The following is a 15,405-nucleotide window of genomic DNA, read 5'->3' on the forward strand; positions in this document are numbered from 1 at the left end:
TTTCAAAAGGGTAAAAGAATCAAGGTTAACATTTGCAACCTAAAAGCTTTTTGTTGTGTTTGAGGACTTCAGTGCAACCTATTACTGTTTCCTTACATAAGCCTTGCCTATTGCCTTTCTTTACCAGTTTTTTAATTCCCCTGCTGGGCAGAGGTAAACTGAACTTTTCCCTCACATACACTTTTTTTCTTTTGCTTAAAGTTGGTGGGTTAACTAGGAAAAATTGTTGTAGGTTATCCAAGAATTACATGAAGACATCCAAAGCCAAGTCAAGCCTTTATCTGAAATTGCAGGAAATCCAGTGCCAAGACCTGATGTCACACTATCCAAATATTTATGGCCTTGAAGTTGTTTTGAATTACTTTTTTAAACTCCTGGTTTCAGTATGCTTAGCAGTTAACTTTGTCTTTGCCGTCATCCTCAGGCAAAGCTGCTTTATTACTCTGGTTTTTAAATAATACTCAGCAGCAAGGCCTTTGGTTTGATGGGGAGAATATATCTAGGGCAATGTCCTTATATTCCTGCCTTTAGAAAATGAGAGAAAATTGTTGTATCTGTAAATTTAAATTATAAAACTTGTCCTTAATTTTACACTGGCCCAAAAAAAGTCCTAACAAATGGCTTCTGGAAGAAAACGTGATTACCCAACATCCAGACTTGAAGGACTTACAGCCTGTATTTCCAACTTAAAGTATTGAGAGCATCCTATATGCACATGAAATGACGACTCCTAACTGCTAGCGTGATTAGATTTGAAGTTTGAAAGGCGTGAGTCTCTAATTCTTAGAGTTATTCCACATAGGCAACAAACTACATTAGGGAAATGGGTTAAATACTGTTTTTTAAACATTACCGAGATTTAAAGAATGGTGGTTTTAACACTGTAAGCATACTGTTCTTTAACATAATTTTAAAACTTTGGAAACACTACAGATTTGTCTTCCCAATTTAGCTTTTCCTCTCCTACATTTGATAAAGTACGTATTTATGAACAGATTGTCACTTATTCCTGGTTTATCAGAAATATTCTACAATTTACAATTTCCGATTGAATAGTCAAACCTGTTAGGTTAACATTTAAAAGCATTCTCTCTCAGGTACGTAAATACATTGAGAGAAAGTGACTCATTTCACTAATTCGGTGTGTAAATTAATAAGCAGCCAGAACCCACAGTCAAACATTTCCTTGGTTCTATCTTCCAATGCTATAGATTTCTTTAAAGGGCTAATCTGTTAAGTAGGTTGTGCCAACGTCCACCCTTGAATGTACAATTTGTGCCATTCTGGCAGGTAGATAATCTTATTAGCTAGCTGAGGCTGTAACCTGCCTTTTAAACTCACTAAAAGTTATCAAATGGCTCTCTTACACCGTAACGTCTTTTTAAAATGAGGTACTTTATGAATCAAAATGCTAAAATGACTAAGCAAGAACATTTCCCTAAAGCTTTCAAAGGACAGCCTGTTGTCTAAGCAGAGTTGTGTTCGTATTAGCTAAAAGACCTGCTGTTTTAAAAGTATATATTTTGATGGTCTCAAAACACTTTCAAAGTAAAATGCTATCACTGTTAGTATTATTAAATCTGTTCCACTGAAGCTGTTTATATAAATAAGTATCAGAGCTAATTTAGTTTGAACTTGGATTCTTTTAATAGGCTCAAAATGAGTGCCATACAGGGTTTTTATTCACAGGCTTGAATGAGAATTGAAGAAATTCTGACAAGTTTAATACCCATCTGTGATTAAGTCTGGCAAAATACAGGTCATTGAAACAGACATTTTAATTGAGTTTTATAAAACTATACAAATCTTCCAAGTGATCATCAACCAGTTTCTCATTACAGGTACTAAGCAAACGTCACACAATTACACTTTTAAGATTACAGTGTTTAATGTTTATCAAGATACATTTCTACAGCTAGCAGGATAACAGATGAGTTAATGGGCCTCAGACTACATCCAAGGGAATGTTTATTGGGCGATCCCAATTACACCACAAGCCAGACGACTTCCAGCGTTTCCTGTCTTTTTACTTTCTTCATTTCCACCTTTGCCCAAGTCATCTGCTTTTTCATGGACCTGTAAAAAATTGTAAGAAGATAACTTTGGGCTGTCAAGTAATCACTACCTCCTCCCAACAATACGCAAAAGATGTTTAAGAACCTCATAATATTAGAAAAATAACATTAATCCTAGTAGATATACTAATACTTAGTAGTTTAAAAGTAAAAACTACTATTCAAAGCTTTTTCTTGGTGTTGCAAAGACATTACTTTTAAACATTAGGTAAGTGTTGCTATCTCTAAATGAAATACTAAAAACCCAAATAACTATGTTGTAGACCACCACACACTACCCTTAGTCCTCCATGATAAGTTACAGTAACTTTAGTTCAGCAGTCACTCTTTGGCAATTTTTTTAATTGCTTTGGAAAAAAAGGAAAGTGAAAGTGAATAACGCTCAAAATTTCATACCAAATGAATGACAGGCCTATAAATAAGACATAATCCTAAAAAACCTTAATACTTCAGCAACAGTATTTTGAATTTTGTTCAACAAACCTTTGTAAACAATTTTTCTGCTTTACAACTATGGCTCAAGAAAACCTTAAAAATAAAAGGGTTAACTGAATGGAAGTGACTAATGAATGTTAATGCCCTCAAAGGGAGGTAAAAGAGAGCCAGTCTACTTGGTGTTTTGCATGAACCAGATGCATTCCCCAGAATAACTTGGGGCAACAGCTTCCCACAAGTTAAACAAGTCATGATAACCTGCAGTCCTGGATGAACATGAATACAGAAGTCCATCCCAGGTTTTAAACTTAACTAAATGTTCTGTTTAACAAGTGAGAAACCCAATCCTGGCAAGAAAATCTGGCCATTTTAAAACTAAAGACTACTCTGTTTTCCAAACTCAGATCTAATATGGTCAAATGTAACCTGCTTTCTACTGCATCTTAGCAGAACAGTGTTCTTAACTGACCTAGATAAAATAATTGATTTTCACCATAATTGTCCAATAAAATTGCTTTTCCTAATTTGAACTGCAAGTACAATTTATCTGGATCTTTAGAAACCACGACTAACAATCATAAAGTGAAGAGATACATGACTGTATGTTAGACGAAGTTTTATGTATATCCTTTTATGAAAACTCACCACCAATGTGCGGCCAATGATGGAATGGTCTCCTGAGAGTGAGATCACAGAATCTTCGAAAGACACATTGGCCACACCATCTTTGCCAGCAGTCACATTGCCCAGGTCTCCAACATGCCTAATAATGGAAAAGCATCAGATGGATTAGGGCTGACTCCACTAAACATCAAGGTAGTTCATGAGCTAAATTAAAACTTGACTGAGTAAACACAAATTTGCAAACAAGTAGCTAGGCATTCTAAACACAGCTCTTCAAACAAGGCTTCAAGTCTACAAACTCATGCTCTGGGAAGAAAGATGGGGGTGCACCTCATTTCAGAAGTACCAAAGGGTAAACTCTCAGTTACTGAGTTATGCCTGTTAATTATTGGCATAGCTAACAAAGCTATGTCCCAAGGCCTCTGATATAAAAATCTTGTCCTTAGATTTAGTATTTTCCTGAAAGGCTTTCAGAAAACATACACTTACAAATGGAGTCTCGACTAGTTTTCAATATCAATTTTTTTTTTATCTACAGACGCTTCCTATGTTTCACGATGATTGATTCTGCTAGTGGTTGACAGTACTGTTACTCATGACATTTCCTGTATAAGTTCCCCTTTGGCACCTGTATTAGTTCTATATTCAATAAATGCTACAAAACCAAATCGTTTTAAGTGTCCCCATTTGTCAATTCCTTTAAGCCCAGGAAGTAAAAGCATTCCAGCATTTGGGAGCAGGGGTTTAGATGAGTCAGCAAGTTCAAAAACAAAGGTGGGGGAGAACACAGAATTATCTTAGCACATATTTACAAGTAGTATACCATATGAACTCCAGAAAGCTATCGCCATTATTACAAGAGTTAAGCATCTTGTTACCTCTCTTCATCCTTTGGCCCACCGTGTTGTCTGGATAGAGGATTAAAGTGAGGACCTGCACTGGTACAGCCTATTTACAAGAAAAAGAAAAAAAAAAAAAGCTAAATTATGAATTAAAGTTCCCAAATACATTCTAAAAAGAAACACTGCTAAAACTTCCCATGGAGCGAGCGGGGACCTGCATCACAACTTCTGGGATAAGCAACAGCTTGGTACAGGCATGGTGAGAAGGGAACAGAAACAAGTCTATGGCCGGGCATGGTGGCTAACACCTGGAATCCCAGCACTTTGGGAAGCTGAGGTGGGTGAATCATCTGAGGTCAGGAGTTTGAGACCAGCCTGGCCAACATGGCAAAACCCTGTCTCTACTGAAAAAATACAAAAATTAGCTAGGCGTGGTGGTGCGCACTTGTAGTCCCAGCTACTTGATAGGCAGAGGCAGGAGAATCGCTTGAACCTGGGAGGCAGAGATTGCAGTAAGCTGAGATTGCACCACTGTACTCCAGCCTAGGCAACAGAGCAAGGCTGCGTCTCAAAAAAAAAAAGTTCTAACTACTATCTGACACTCGTAAAGTTAACACCCTTCTCTGGGCTTCGGCTTCTTCACTGTACAATAAGGGACCAAACTCATCTTCAACAGTTTTTCTATTATTAAAATCCCATGGTTAAGATCCAAATTTGTAAGAATGTAGTACACTTTAACTACAAAAAACTCATCTCCCCAGCAACATACTGCCAAGCAGTTCTACCTGTGCCCTTTACTTGGTGCAGGCAGAATATTCAACAGCATCTTATGTGCAAGGGCCAAGGCTGCTGCCTTACACAACTCCAGGGGGCGGCATTCCGACTGTACCGTGTAGAAGGTGCTCCTGTGCACCAGGGGATGACATTCACAAAGCACAACCTCGACAGCACAGGAGGCCCTTTCGTAACACGGCTGTCTTCAGCAGTCCTCTCACCCCCAGGAGTCCCACACAGGGAGAAAGGCAGGCAAGTTACAGGAAGCAGCAGCGCAATCACCTCCCAAACCAGAGGCGGTAAGCCAAAAAGCAACTTGGGGAATTTTAGCAATTACAGAAACGGATCAAATCTGATCACTACCAATCACTATTTGAAACTAAATTAGCAAGATGAATAAAGTTTAAGAAGAAACCTATAAACAAAAAATTCAGATTACTCAAATATGGCAAAAGACCACTAAATGCAATTTAACTCATAAACTTTTGTTAACTTGCTTCCAATCCCAAATTAAGAATATAAAACTTGGCAGTTTCTCTGAACCTACTCAGGTTCAGGGGCTGCCTGATTTTTTAAAAATACTAAAAAAATTTTTTAAGCATATTCCAAAGTACCAGTGATCCTCTGCATTCCATCTCCAGGTTGTATCCTACTTTTGTCCCACTAAGGAGCCTGTGTTTGCAGTGTGGAGCTATGCTTACATGACATTATGCAAACGAATGCAGCCCCTTCGCTTGAGGCACCCACCCTCAACCCCCAGCTCAAACACCTGGGATCATTACAAAAGTTAAGAACCCAAGTTATTTTCTATTGCCTTCTTTAAAAAACACTTTCTTCTGGCTGGGCACAGTGGCTCATGCCTGTAATCCCAGCACTTCAGGAGGCTGAGATGGGTGGATCACGAGGTCAGGAGATCAAGACCATCTTGGCTAACACAGTGAAACCCCATCTCTACTAAGAAAACAAAAAAATTAACCAGGCGTGGTGGCGGCGCCTGTAGTCCCAGCTACTCAGGAGGCTGAGGCAAGAGAATGGTGTGAACCCAGGAGGCGGAGCTTGCAGTGAGCCAAGATGGCGCCACTGCACTCCAGCCTGGGTGACAGAGTAAGACTTGTCTCCAAAAAAAAAAAAATCCTCTTCTACAATGATGCCATAAGACAAAAAACATCAACTCTTTCCCTTTCTTTTCCACACCTAGGTGACAAAAACCAGTTTTGTGGCTAATCTTAAGGTTGATCTTCAAAGTTATTTTAACTTCACTTTTTTTTTTTTTGGTTTCTAAAGATATACTACACCAAATCCTAAGACAAAGGGCATTAAAAAGCAGGTCCACTCCAGTCTTCACAATCTAGTGCAGTTACTTTTCTTCTTGTGTATACTCTGCTGGCATTATTACAAAAACCAAGATATGGTCCTAGTTTCTGCCATTTTAGCACAGTGTTTATACAATAAAGTTGACCTCTTTTTTAAAAGTTGAGGGTTTTGCCAGGCACAGTGGCTCACACCTGTAATCCCAGCACTTTGGGAGGTGGAGGAGGATAAACCACTTGAGCCCAGCAGTTCAAGACTAGCCTGGACAACATGAAACCCCACGGCTAGAAAAAAATACAAAAAGTAGCCAGGCGTGGTGGCGTATGCCTGTAGTCCCAACTACAGGCCAAGGCATGAGGATCACTGGAGCCTGGGAGGTCGAGGCTAAGGTGAGCCATGATCGCACAGCACCACTGCACTCCAGCCTGGGTGACAGAGCAAGACCCTGTCTCAAAAACAAAACCAAGTTGAGTTTTAACATTTAGGGGCTACTCTACTGTTTATCTAACTAGGTTGAACAAGTATGGGTCACCAGCACAGCACAACACCCACCTTGTGTATTATCTCCGAACTGATGAACATGGAATCCATGCAGGCCTTCAGTCAATCCTGTAATGCTTCCCCACACCTTCACTGGTCCATTACTTTCCTTTAATCAAAGAAAAGTGCAAAGTTGGAGAGAGTTTCTGAACAAAGAAAACGGCTGATTTACCTTTATCCCTCACAGTAAAGTAAAAAGAAGCCAGACTTGGGAGAGGAAAAATCTGTGTCCAAATCCCAGGCCGACCACTTTCTAGCCAGGGAACCTCCAGCCAGCTGCTTAACTGCTCTAGGCCTGTGTCCTCAAAAGGAAGATGGTAATCTTGTTCCCACACTCAATGCACAAGCGCCCTGTGGCCAGGCTTCGTGATTAAATAACATAAAAAGCACCAAATAGAGTGGTAAGCAAAGTGAGTACCTACACGTCAGAGTTAGATACTTCATAGGGTTTGACTATTACAGTAAATATGTAATGTAAGTACCTATTTAGTAAACACTTGAATAGGTCATATTTGTACATGTTGAATATACATGTACATGTAAACCTTTTTGGTTTGTTTTGAGACGGCGTCTCGCTCTGTCGCCCAGGCTGGAGGGCAGTGGCGCGATCTCGGCTCACTGCAAGCTCCACCTCCCGGGTTCACGCCATTCTCCTGCCTCAGCCTTTTTAACCCAAAAGGTGTATGTCTCATCATACGCTCTTTAGCCCCTTGCTGCTTCTCCATATAGACACTCTTCCATATGGCATACACACTTTAAAAAAAAAGAAAAAGGCACCCTGGAAACGTCCAACAGGCTACCCTAGGACCCCTGCTCTCCACTCCCCACTCAGTGAGTGTTTTTAAGGTTCCATCAAAGGTTTTTTTTTGTTTTTTTTTTTTTTTTTGAGATGGAGTCTAGCTCTGTCGCCCAGGCTGAAGAGCAGTGGCATGATCTCGGCTCACTGCAAGCTCCGCCTCCCAGGTTCATGCCATTCTCCTGCCTCCGCCTCCTGAGTAGCTGGGACTACAAGCGCCAGCCACCACCACGCCCAGTTAATTTTTTGTATTTTTAGCAGAGACGGGGTTTCACCGTGTTAGCCAGGATGGTCTCGATCTCATGACCTCGTGATCCGCCCCTTCGGCCTCCCAAACTGCTGGGATTACAGGCGTGAGCCACCGCGTCCGGCTATCATAGGTATTTTTAATTAGCAGTCAGAAAATATCCTATTCCACTGCCCTCAGGAGAGGACTGATTCTAGTCTAACCAGAGGTACTACTGTTTTCTGAAATCTTTTCAAGCACTGAAACCTAGATAACCTTTCCACTCTACCAAAAAGCAAGCAAGCAGTATCACCATTCAGGCAATGGTGACAGGTAACGGTGCTCCGTGGCTACATACAGAAATCAAGGACGTTACGAGTAGATCTCAGGACTAAAATAAACACAGCATCCACACCACACCGTCATACATGTTTGTGTCTCTTGTTTTTAGCTTGGTTTTCAAATAGGGACAACAGTTAAGGGGCATTAACCCTTAAGACATGACTTTCCACTGGAAAATACCACTGCTCAAACGAAGGATTCTGGCAATTGCAGCCTTTTAAAAATTCTTTTCTTTTTGAGAATAGACACTGTGACTCTTCTACAACCTCTAATTTTGGAAAAACTCAAATGTGAAAGTTGTCCCTCAAATATGTTGTTATCCAGAGCACAGGGCCAAAAAGAGGAGGTTCTTTCAAACCTCCATTTAACGGGTAATACATTGGGAACATGTAAGTAGCTGTGCTTAGGTACAACCCTACAGGGACCAGGCTGTGAACTCAAGTGAATAACACAGGCCTGGAAAGCTCCAGCAGCACTGTCCTGGGCTAATGAAGGCTCAGTATGAAGAGATCTCTAACAATTCTTCAAGAGAAGCTAGGAAAACTGGACTAGTAGGTGAAAGATTCTGATTTGTAAAAACTAGCCACGAGTCTAAGATTTTAAACACGGAATAGGCCACGCCAGGTAGTTTATAGCCAATTTATTATCTCTGCATATCTGGAAAGCTGGAAAGCTCCACTATCCAAGGCTCTTTCTCAGGTACAAGGGGCACCAACCAAAACGAAGTCAGGCGCTTAAAAGAAGGAACTATGCACGCTGCTCAGGGAAGGTGGAAAATGACAGAAACCTGGGTTCATGCATGGATTTCTCAAAGGCCAGGGAGAAGGAATTCCACAGAGGCGTCTTAAGACTAGTACTGGTGGCTGGGCGCGGTGGCTCACGCCTGTAATCCCACCACTCTGGGAAGCCGAGGCGGGTGGATCACGAGGTCAAGAGATCGTGACCATCCTGGCCAACATGGTGAAACCCGGTCTGTACTAAAATACAAAAAATTAGCTGGGCGTGGTGGCACGCGCCTGTAATCCCAGCTACCCAGGAGCCTGAGGCAGGAGAATTGCTTGAACCCAGGAAGCGGAGGTTGCAGTGAGCCGAGATCGCGCCACTGCACTCCAGCCTGGGCAAGACAACGAGACTCGGTCTCAGAAACAAAACATAACACTAGTACTAGTGAATTATGTGGGAATAAGTAAAGAGGGACAAAACGAAGTCTGACAAATGAAACCGCAAAATGGAGTCAAACGCCAAAGAACCCTTTTCCAGAAAATCTGGAGACATTTTTTTTTTTTTTTTTTTGAGACGGAGTCTTGCTCTGTCCCCCAGGCTGGAGTGCAGTGGCGCGATCTCGGCTCACTGCAAGCTCCGCCTCCTGGGTTTACGCCATTCTCCTGCCTCAACCTCCCAAGTAGCTGGGACTACAGGCGCCCGCCACCTCGCCCGGTTTTTTGTATTTTTAGTAGAGACGGGGTTTCACCGTGTTAGCCAGGATGGTCTCGATCTCCTGACCTTGTGATCCGCCCGCCTCGGCCTCCCAAAGTGCTGGGATTACAGGCTTGAGCCACCGCGCCCGGCCCTGGAGACGTATTAAAGAAAAAAGCTAAACTCGTATCTCCCTCATATACATTTCAGACACTTGCACAGACTGACTGTTCCTGTCCTCTCACCTTTCTGTAAACCCCTTTAAAGACTGAATCTCATTCATATGATAAATATTGTCTCATGACTTTTAAGCCGAGTATGAGACAATTTTCCACCAGTTGGTAACTTCACTAAGGCTCTGGGGACAGTGTTATCACAAGCACCTTCCTTGCAACACGTTTTGCAATTTTACTAATAGTTATGAAAATATTTCTGTACATTTTACAAGAGTCGTTCAGAAGTCTGTCTCTGACCATCTTAGCAACCTGCCTACTGGCAGAGCAATTTTAAAGCCACTTCACAGAAAATTTGGCTTAAGAAATGCTCCGACAAGAGTTACTAAGTACCAGTTCGGTGTAATGGAAACTTCAGGTCTTCCAATTTCCAAATCCCAAACCCCACCCATTGTCCTCAAACAGTCCTCAATCGTAGGTGCACATCAAAATCACATGTGGAAACTTAAAAAATAGCAATAATCACCTGCGCTAGGACAGGTTTTGATGTAATTGGTCTGAGGTTGGGCTCTGGTGTATTTTTAGTAAGATCTTCAAATAAGCTAACTGTGCACCCAAAGTTAAGAATCATTGCCCTCGAAAGTCCCCAAAACGGTCAGTTAAAACTCTGGCTCTCGGAGCTTAGGAGGAGGAAAAGGACCTCTATCCAAGGCTACCTTCTCTGCCCTTGCAGCCCAACCATGACCTAGAACAGACGCCAACAAACTCCTGCAAAGTGTCACACAAACGGTCTCTGTTGCGTATGTTTGTTTACCAACACCTTTTAAAAATATGAAAACCATACTTAGCCTTAGAGCTGTACAAAAGCGGAGACTCCCTGACCCAGAGCGCTGAAGCCGGAACGCGGAGAGGGATGCTAAGACACCAGGCGGGCCCAGGCGCAGTCGCCATCCCCGGGCCGGGCCTGTCACTGCGCCACTCGGTGTCCGCGGGACCCTCAGGAACGAGAACACAGCCAAGCAAGGGAGGAGCACAGCTGCTCCAAGCACTACGACGGAGCCCGCGGCGGCGGCCCACGGACCCCAGAGGGCAGCACGCCCACGCCCGCCCCCGCGGCAATCCCTCCCCGCGCTCCCGCCACGCGCAGGCCCAGCCCCGCGGCGGCCTCGGTCCCACACCCCGCACCCGGGCCCGCCCGATGACTCAGCACTTAGCGGGCACCGCACCGCTGGGGGCAAAGGCACCGACCGGGCGGCACGGGCCAAGGCCGGGCGCGGGACCAGGGCGGTCCCGAGGCCTGGCGGACGACCCGCTCCTAGCACAGGTGCGCGGGGCGACTAGCGGGCGGGAGCGGCCTCGCAAACAAGCCTCCGCCCCGGCCCTTGCCTTCTGCTCGAAATTGATGGTGCCCTGCACTGGGCTGTCGCCCTTCAACACGCACACGGCCTTCATCGCCATGACTTGCTAGGCCACGCCGGGGGTCCTCCTTCCGAGTATTGCGAGACAGACCGCAAACGCTGCAGGAGACTACGCCGCAAAGCTGCACCACGGCACCGCGACTGCTTTATAGGCCGGACCTCCGCGCCCCGCCCACTCTGGCCCCAAACCAGTCACAGCGCACGCGCTCAGCCCGCCCCCTGCGGCAGCCTCGGGACGCGAGTGGCAGGAAATGACTGGGGCGGGGCCAAGGGGCCGCGTGCGCCGCAGACTTCCCCCGCCCCGCAACCGGGAAAGGTCCAGAACCCCGAAATGTGGAAAAAACACAGTCTTTTTTTCACGGGGGCGTGGCCCGACGGTTGCAGGACGCGAAATTGGCAAAATGATGTAAACAAGGAACGCCTTGAAAATCTGAAGTCACTTTGTCTAGGAATGTCATTGGTTATGACTGACTTTCGCCACAGCGTCTCATTTGTTACTCAGAAATTAGGACGGCCCAAGATGGATGCTTTTGTAGTTTTCTTTTTTTTTTTTTTTTGTCTTGTTTTTTAATTTTCTGAGGGCGTAGAAAGTCGCTGCACCTCAATCCCCGGCCTCACCTTTTCTTCCCCTGCAGTTGTTTTAGTCCTTAGCACAGAGTTTCTTATTTGGTTGGCAGAATTCGGTATTCTTTTTATATTTTTCCTGTTTGGCAACGCTACAACCCTACAGATAACCAAAACGGCAACTAGTTGGCTTCTAGGCATCTCCTGCGTTTTTGCCTGGCCCCAAGGCCACAACACTCAAGGAGGGTAGAATGGTGAAATAATTTATGATGTCTCCATACAACAGGAATGATAAATGTGACTTACCTTTCAAGGGAAATATTTCAAAAATATATGATGACATGAGAAAATAGTACAAACTACTTTTGTCCGGGGCGAAGGGGTTATTTGATTTTTGAGATAGGGTCTTGTTCTGTCACCCAGGCTGGAGTGCAGTGGCACGGTCATAGCTCACTGCAGCCTCGACCTCCTGGGTTCAAAAGTCATCCTCCTGCCTCAGCCTCCCAAGTACCTGGGACCACAGGCATGTGCCACTACACCTGGCTGATTTTTGTATTTTGCGTAGAGATGGGGTTTTACCATGTTGCCCAGGCTGGTTTCAAACTCCTGGGCTCAAGCCAGCTGTCTGCCCACCTCGGCCTCCCAAAGTGCTGGGATTACAGACATAAGCCACCACGTCCAGCCTAGTATTTCATACTGAGCATGGCAAAATACTCAGACTTAATTCAAGTCCGGCCTAAAACAACAATAGAAGCTATTCCAGCCTCGTTTGGAGTACACTACTATCTATTTATTTACTTATTTATTATTTATGTTATTTAGACCCTCAGACTCTAATGCATCCTCTCTCAGAGAAAACACAATTCACATTTTTTAATCATCCTCTAGAAAGTATACATATTTGCAGTTTTGCGTGTTGTAGTTAGTCGTAGTTTCCAGATAATTCGTATATTCTAAACGGTTGCATAAACAGTGCAAATGCTGGCCAAACGGCCTCTGCCCAAGGCTGAAGTTTCTCTGGGTTCCAGGAAGTTTGGCAGAGTTCAGTTCATTGTAAACTTGCCAAGGGAGCCGCCCACAGACACAAGAGCGCTGCTTTGGGACAGTGAATTACTTTACTTTTGAGACGGTCTAATGATGCCTGGGTGGTGCCTTCCTAGGACGGTCCTCACACCTGAACAGGGGGTGCCAGGCCCCGGGCCCCATACTTTACAGGGCCCTATTCTGTCCCTCTTCTGGCATCGTCTCCCATGGAGAAAAGAATGTGTCGAAACCAAGAAGATGCTCCCACCAAGAAAATCATCTCTCCTAAAACAGGGGTAAGAAATTTAACTCTGTGATATTTAAGAGTATTTGTGTCTTCCTAATGCAGGGCATCGAATCTGGGCACTATGGACATTTTGGGCCAGGCAATTCTTGGCTGTGGAGGCTGTCCTGTACACTGTAGGATGTTTAGTAGAATCCCTAGCCCCTGCTCACTAGATGCCAGTAATACCCTGTCCCTCCCTGCCGGGCTGGGATAACCAAAAATAATTCCAGACGTTGCCAAATCACTCCCAGTTAAGAATCACTGTATTTATTTATTTATTTATTTTGATATGGAGTCTCACGCTGTCACCCAGGCTGGAGTGCAGTGGTGTGATCTCGGCTCACTGCAGCCTCCGCCTCCTGGATTCAAGTAATTCTCCTGCCTCAGCCTCCCAGGTAGCTGGGACTAGTGTGCGCACCATGCCTGGCTATGTTTTTGTATTTTTAGTAGAGATGGGGGTTTCACCATGTTGGTCAGTCTGGTCTCAAACTCCCTGATCTCAAGTGATCTGCCCGCCTCGGCCTCCCAAAGTGCTGGGATTACAGGTGTGAGCCACCACGCCCTGTCAAGAACCACTGTTTAGAACACCACTTGAGTACCAGGATCCTGGAATTTCCTGCCCAATGAGCCCTGAGCCTGGGTATAGGATCCTGAACAGGCCACACATGGACTATCCCTCGTTGAGTACACTGCTAGCCTTTTTTTTTTTTTTTTTTTTTTTTTTTTTTTTTTTGAGACAGAGTCTCGCTCTGTCACCCAGGCTGGAGTGCAGTGGCCGGATCTCAGCTCACTGCAAGCTCCGTCTCCCGGGTTCACGCCATTCTTCTGCCTCAGCCTCCCGAGTAGCTGGGACTACAGGCGCCCGCCACCTCGCCCGGCTAGTTTTTTTGTATTTTTTAGTAGAGACGGGGTTTCACTGTGTTAGCCAGGATGGTCTTGATCTCCTGACCTCGTGATCCACCCGTCTCGGCCTCCCAAAGTGCTGGGATTACAGGCTTGAGCCACCGCGCCCGGCCAACTGCTAGCCTTAAACATAGGTCCCTGCCCAGTGCAGCAAAGAGCAGGGGTGGGGAAAGGGGGAAGGGCCAGGGGCGGGCAGGCAGCCAGGTCTCCACTGCTATCCTCCAACACAGAACTGAAAGAAGTCCAAGAATTCCACATTTGAACCTGCCTTCCAGGACTTTATGAAGGTATATTTGTTAAGACAGGATGTTAGAGCCTGGGTTGTTTGGAACCCTGGAACATAGATTGAATCTGGCACATGTAATTAGCCGGGGATGGTGGTACACCCTTGTAGTCCAAGCTACTTGGGAGGCTGAGGTAGGAGGATTACATGAGCCTAGGATGTCCAGGCTGCAGTGAGCCGCGATCGCACCATTGCACTCCAGCCTGGGCCAACAGAATGAAACCCTGTCTCAACACTCACCATCATCATCATCCTGGGGTATCTAACTTAAAAAAATAAAATAAAAAGGGAAATCAGATGAGAGGGACCTTTGCACTTGAACCCCAGGGTTTAAAGAAGCAGAACAGGCAAGACCCTGTCAGAAAGAAAGAAAGAAAAAAAGAACGAGAGAGAGAGGGAGGGAGGGAGGGAGGAAGGAAGGAGAGAAAGAAAGAAAAGAAAGAAAGAAAGGAAAAAGAAAAGAGAGAGGAGGGAGGGAAAGGAGGGAAGGAAGGGAGGGAGGGAGGGAGGAAGGAAGGAAAGAAGGAAGGAAGGGAAGGAAGGAAGGGAAGGGAGGGAGGGAGGAAGGAAGGAAAGAAGGAAGGAAGGAAGGGAAGGAAGAGGGAAGGGAGGGGAGGGAGGGAGGAAGGAAGGAAAGAAGGAAGGAAGGAAGGAAGGAAGGAAGGAAGGAAGGGAAGGAAGGGAAGGGAGGGAGGGAGGGAGGGAGGAAGGAAAGAAGGAAGGAAGAAGGGAAGGAAGGAAGGGAAGGGAGGGAGGGAGGAAGGAAGGAAGAAGGAAGAAGGAAGGGAAGGAAGGAAGGGAAGGGAGGGAGAGAGGAAGGAAGGGAAGGAAGGAAGGAAGGGAGGGGAGGGAGGGGAGGAAGGAAGGAAGGAAAGAAGGGAAGGAAGGAAGGGGAGGGAGGAAAAGAAGGAAGGAAGGGAAGGGAGGGAGGGAGGAAGGAAGGAAAGAAGGAAGGAAGGAAGGAAGGAAGGGAAGGAAGGAAGGGAAGGGAGGGAGGGAGGAAGGAAGGAAGGAAGGAAGGAAGGAAGGAAGGAAGGAAGGGAAGGAAGGAAGGGAAGGGAGGGAGAGGAGGAAGGAGGAGGGAGGAAGGAAGGAAGGAAGGAAGGAAGGAAGGAAGGAAGGAAGGAAGGGAGAGGAAGGAAGGAAGGGAAGGAAGGGAAGGGAAGGGAGGGGAGGGAGGAAGGAAGGAAAGGAAGGAAGGAAGAAGGAAGGAAGGGAAGGAAGGGAAGGAAGGAAGGGAAGGAAGGAAGGAAGGGAAGGGAAGGAAGGAAGGAAGGGAAGGGAGGGAGGAAGGAAGGAAGAGGAAGAAGGAAGGAAGGAGGAAGGGAGGGAGGAAGGAAGGAAGGGCAAGAAGGAAGAAGGAAGGGAGGGAGG

At 45.3% G+C, this 15,405-nt stretch overlaps 1 protein-coding gene and 1 non-coding gene across 2 annotated transcripts; both read right to left on the reverse strand.

The window, feature by feature from the left end:
* Positions 1–1,760: 1,760 nt before the first annotated feature.
* Positions 1,761–11,157, reverse strand: SOD1 (superoxide dismutase 1). The gene is made up of 5 exons (XM_007965134.3): positions 10,941–11,157; positions 6,614–6,710; positions 4,013–4,082; positions 3,156–3,273; positions 1,761–2,076 (listed from the first exon to the last, which is right to left on the reverse strand). The coding sequence occupies exons 1-5, from the start codon at positions 11,010–11,012 to the stop codon at positions 1,969–1,971; spliced, it is 465 nt and encodes a 154-aa protein (XP_007963325.1). The 5' UTR covers positions 11,013–11,157; the 3' UTR covers positions 1,761–1,968.
* Positions 6,035–6,205, reverse strand: LOC119621546 (small nucleolar RNA SNORA81). The gene has a single exon (XR_005238099.2). It is a non-coding gene; the product is annotated as a small nucleolar RNA SNORA81 (small nucleolar RNA).
* Positions 11,158–15,405: the final 4,248 nt, after the last annotated feature.

This window comes from Chlorocebus sabaeus, chromosome 2 (genome assembly GCF_047675955.1).
Source record: "Chlorocebus sabaeus isolate Y175 chromosome 2, mChlSab1.0.hap1, whole genome shotgun sequence".
NCBI lineage: Eukaryota > Metazoa > Chordata > Mammalia > Primates > Cercopithecidae > Chlorocebus > Chlorocebus sabaeus.

What these genes read in the sequence shown, in the direction of transcription:
- SOD1 (XM_007965134.3), bottom strand. Translation starts at nt 11,012, where the DNA reads ATGGCGATGAAGGCCGTGTGCGTGTTGAAGGGCGACAGCCCAGTGCAG. An exon ending in CCATCAATTTCGAGCAGAAG is followed by an intron (nt 6,711 to 10,940) that starts GCAAGGGCCGGG and finishes CTTTGATTAAAG; the next exon opens with GAAAGTAATGGACCAGTGAA. An exon ending in GGGCCAAAGGATGAAGAGAG is followed by an intron (nt 3,274 to 4,012) that starts GTAACAAGATGC and finishes TTCCATTATTAG; the next exon opens with GCATGTTGGAGACCTGGGCA.